This window comes from Apaloderma vittatum, unplaced genomic scaffold, assembly GCF_000703405.1.
Source record: "Apaloderma vittatum isolate BGI_N311 unplaced genomic scaffold, ASM70340v1 scaffold26328, whole genome shotgun sequence".
Classification (NCBI taxonomy): Eukaryota; Metazoa; Chordata; class Aves; order Trogoniformes; family Trogonidae; genus Apaloderma; species Apaloderma vittatum.
Genome location: NW_009731649.1, coordinates 17773 through 18236, shown reverse-complemented (window position 1 = coordinate 18236; position 464 = coordinate 17773). Strand labels below are relative to the sequence as shown.

Here is a 464-nt window from a genome sequence, read left to right as displayed (position 1 = left end):
GCCAGACGCAGAAGACCAAGAGTGAGTTCAACTCCTACAACCTGACAGGATACGTGTAGCAGCTGCAGGTGGGAACTGGGCTGGCACCTCTCCCGGCTCCCCAAAGCACCTGGGATGGTACCAAGGCAGCGTGGTAAGAGGAGAGGAAACGTCAGCGCCTCCTGTGCCCCGTCTTCTCATTCGCATGCTTGGGGGGATATGACCCCGCTCTCTCCCCGGCGATCCCGAGAGCGTTATGACTCTTTGGAGATCCCAGCTGGTGGCTGACATCGAGGAAGGACCCCAAAACTGGCTTCTGTTCCCTTCTCCATGCTGTCTGCTCGCAGGCAGCCCGTGGCACAGGAGCAAGACCTCAGCCTGCAAGTCCAGCGAGCCTGCCTCGATGGGGGTGGGTGGATGGGCTTGTGCCCCCAGGGACCAACCCCCTGGCCGTAGAGGCACCACAGCGGGGGCAGGACATCCAA

At 61.6% G+C, this 464-nt stretch overlaps 1 protein-coding gene across 1 annotated transcript in view; it reads left to right on the top strand.

The window, feature by feature from the left end:
* The window catches only part of LOC104278336 (claudin-2-like), a gene marked incomplete at both ends in the record, with an annotated part of 657 nt that extends 269 nt beyond the window's left edge, over nt 1–388 (top strand). Inside the window, one exon of the mRNA XM_009875277.1 lies at nt 327–388. Within this exon, the coding sequence (XP_009873579.1) occupies nt 327–388 (62 nt within the window). The remainder of the gene's footprint in view (nt 1–326) is intronic.
* Nucleotides 389–464: the final 76 nt, after the last annotated feature.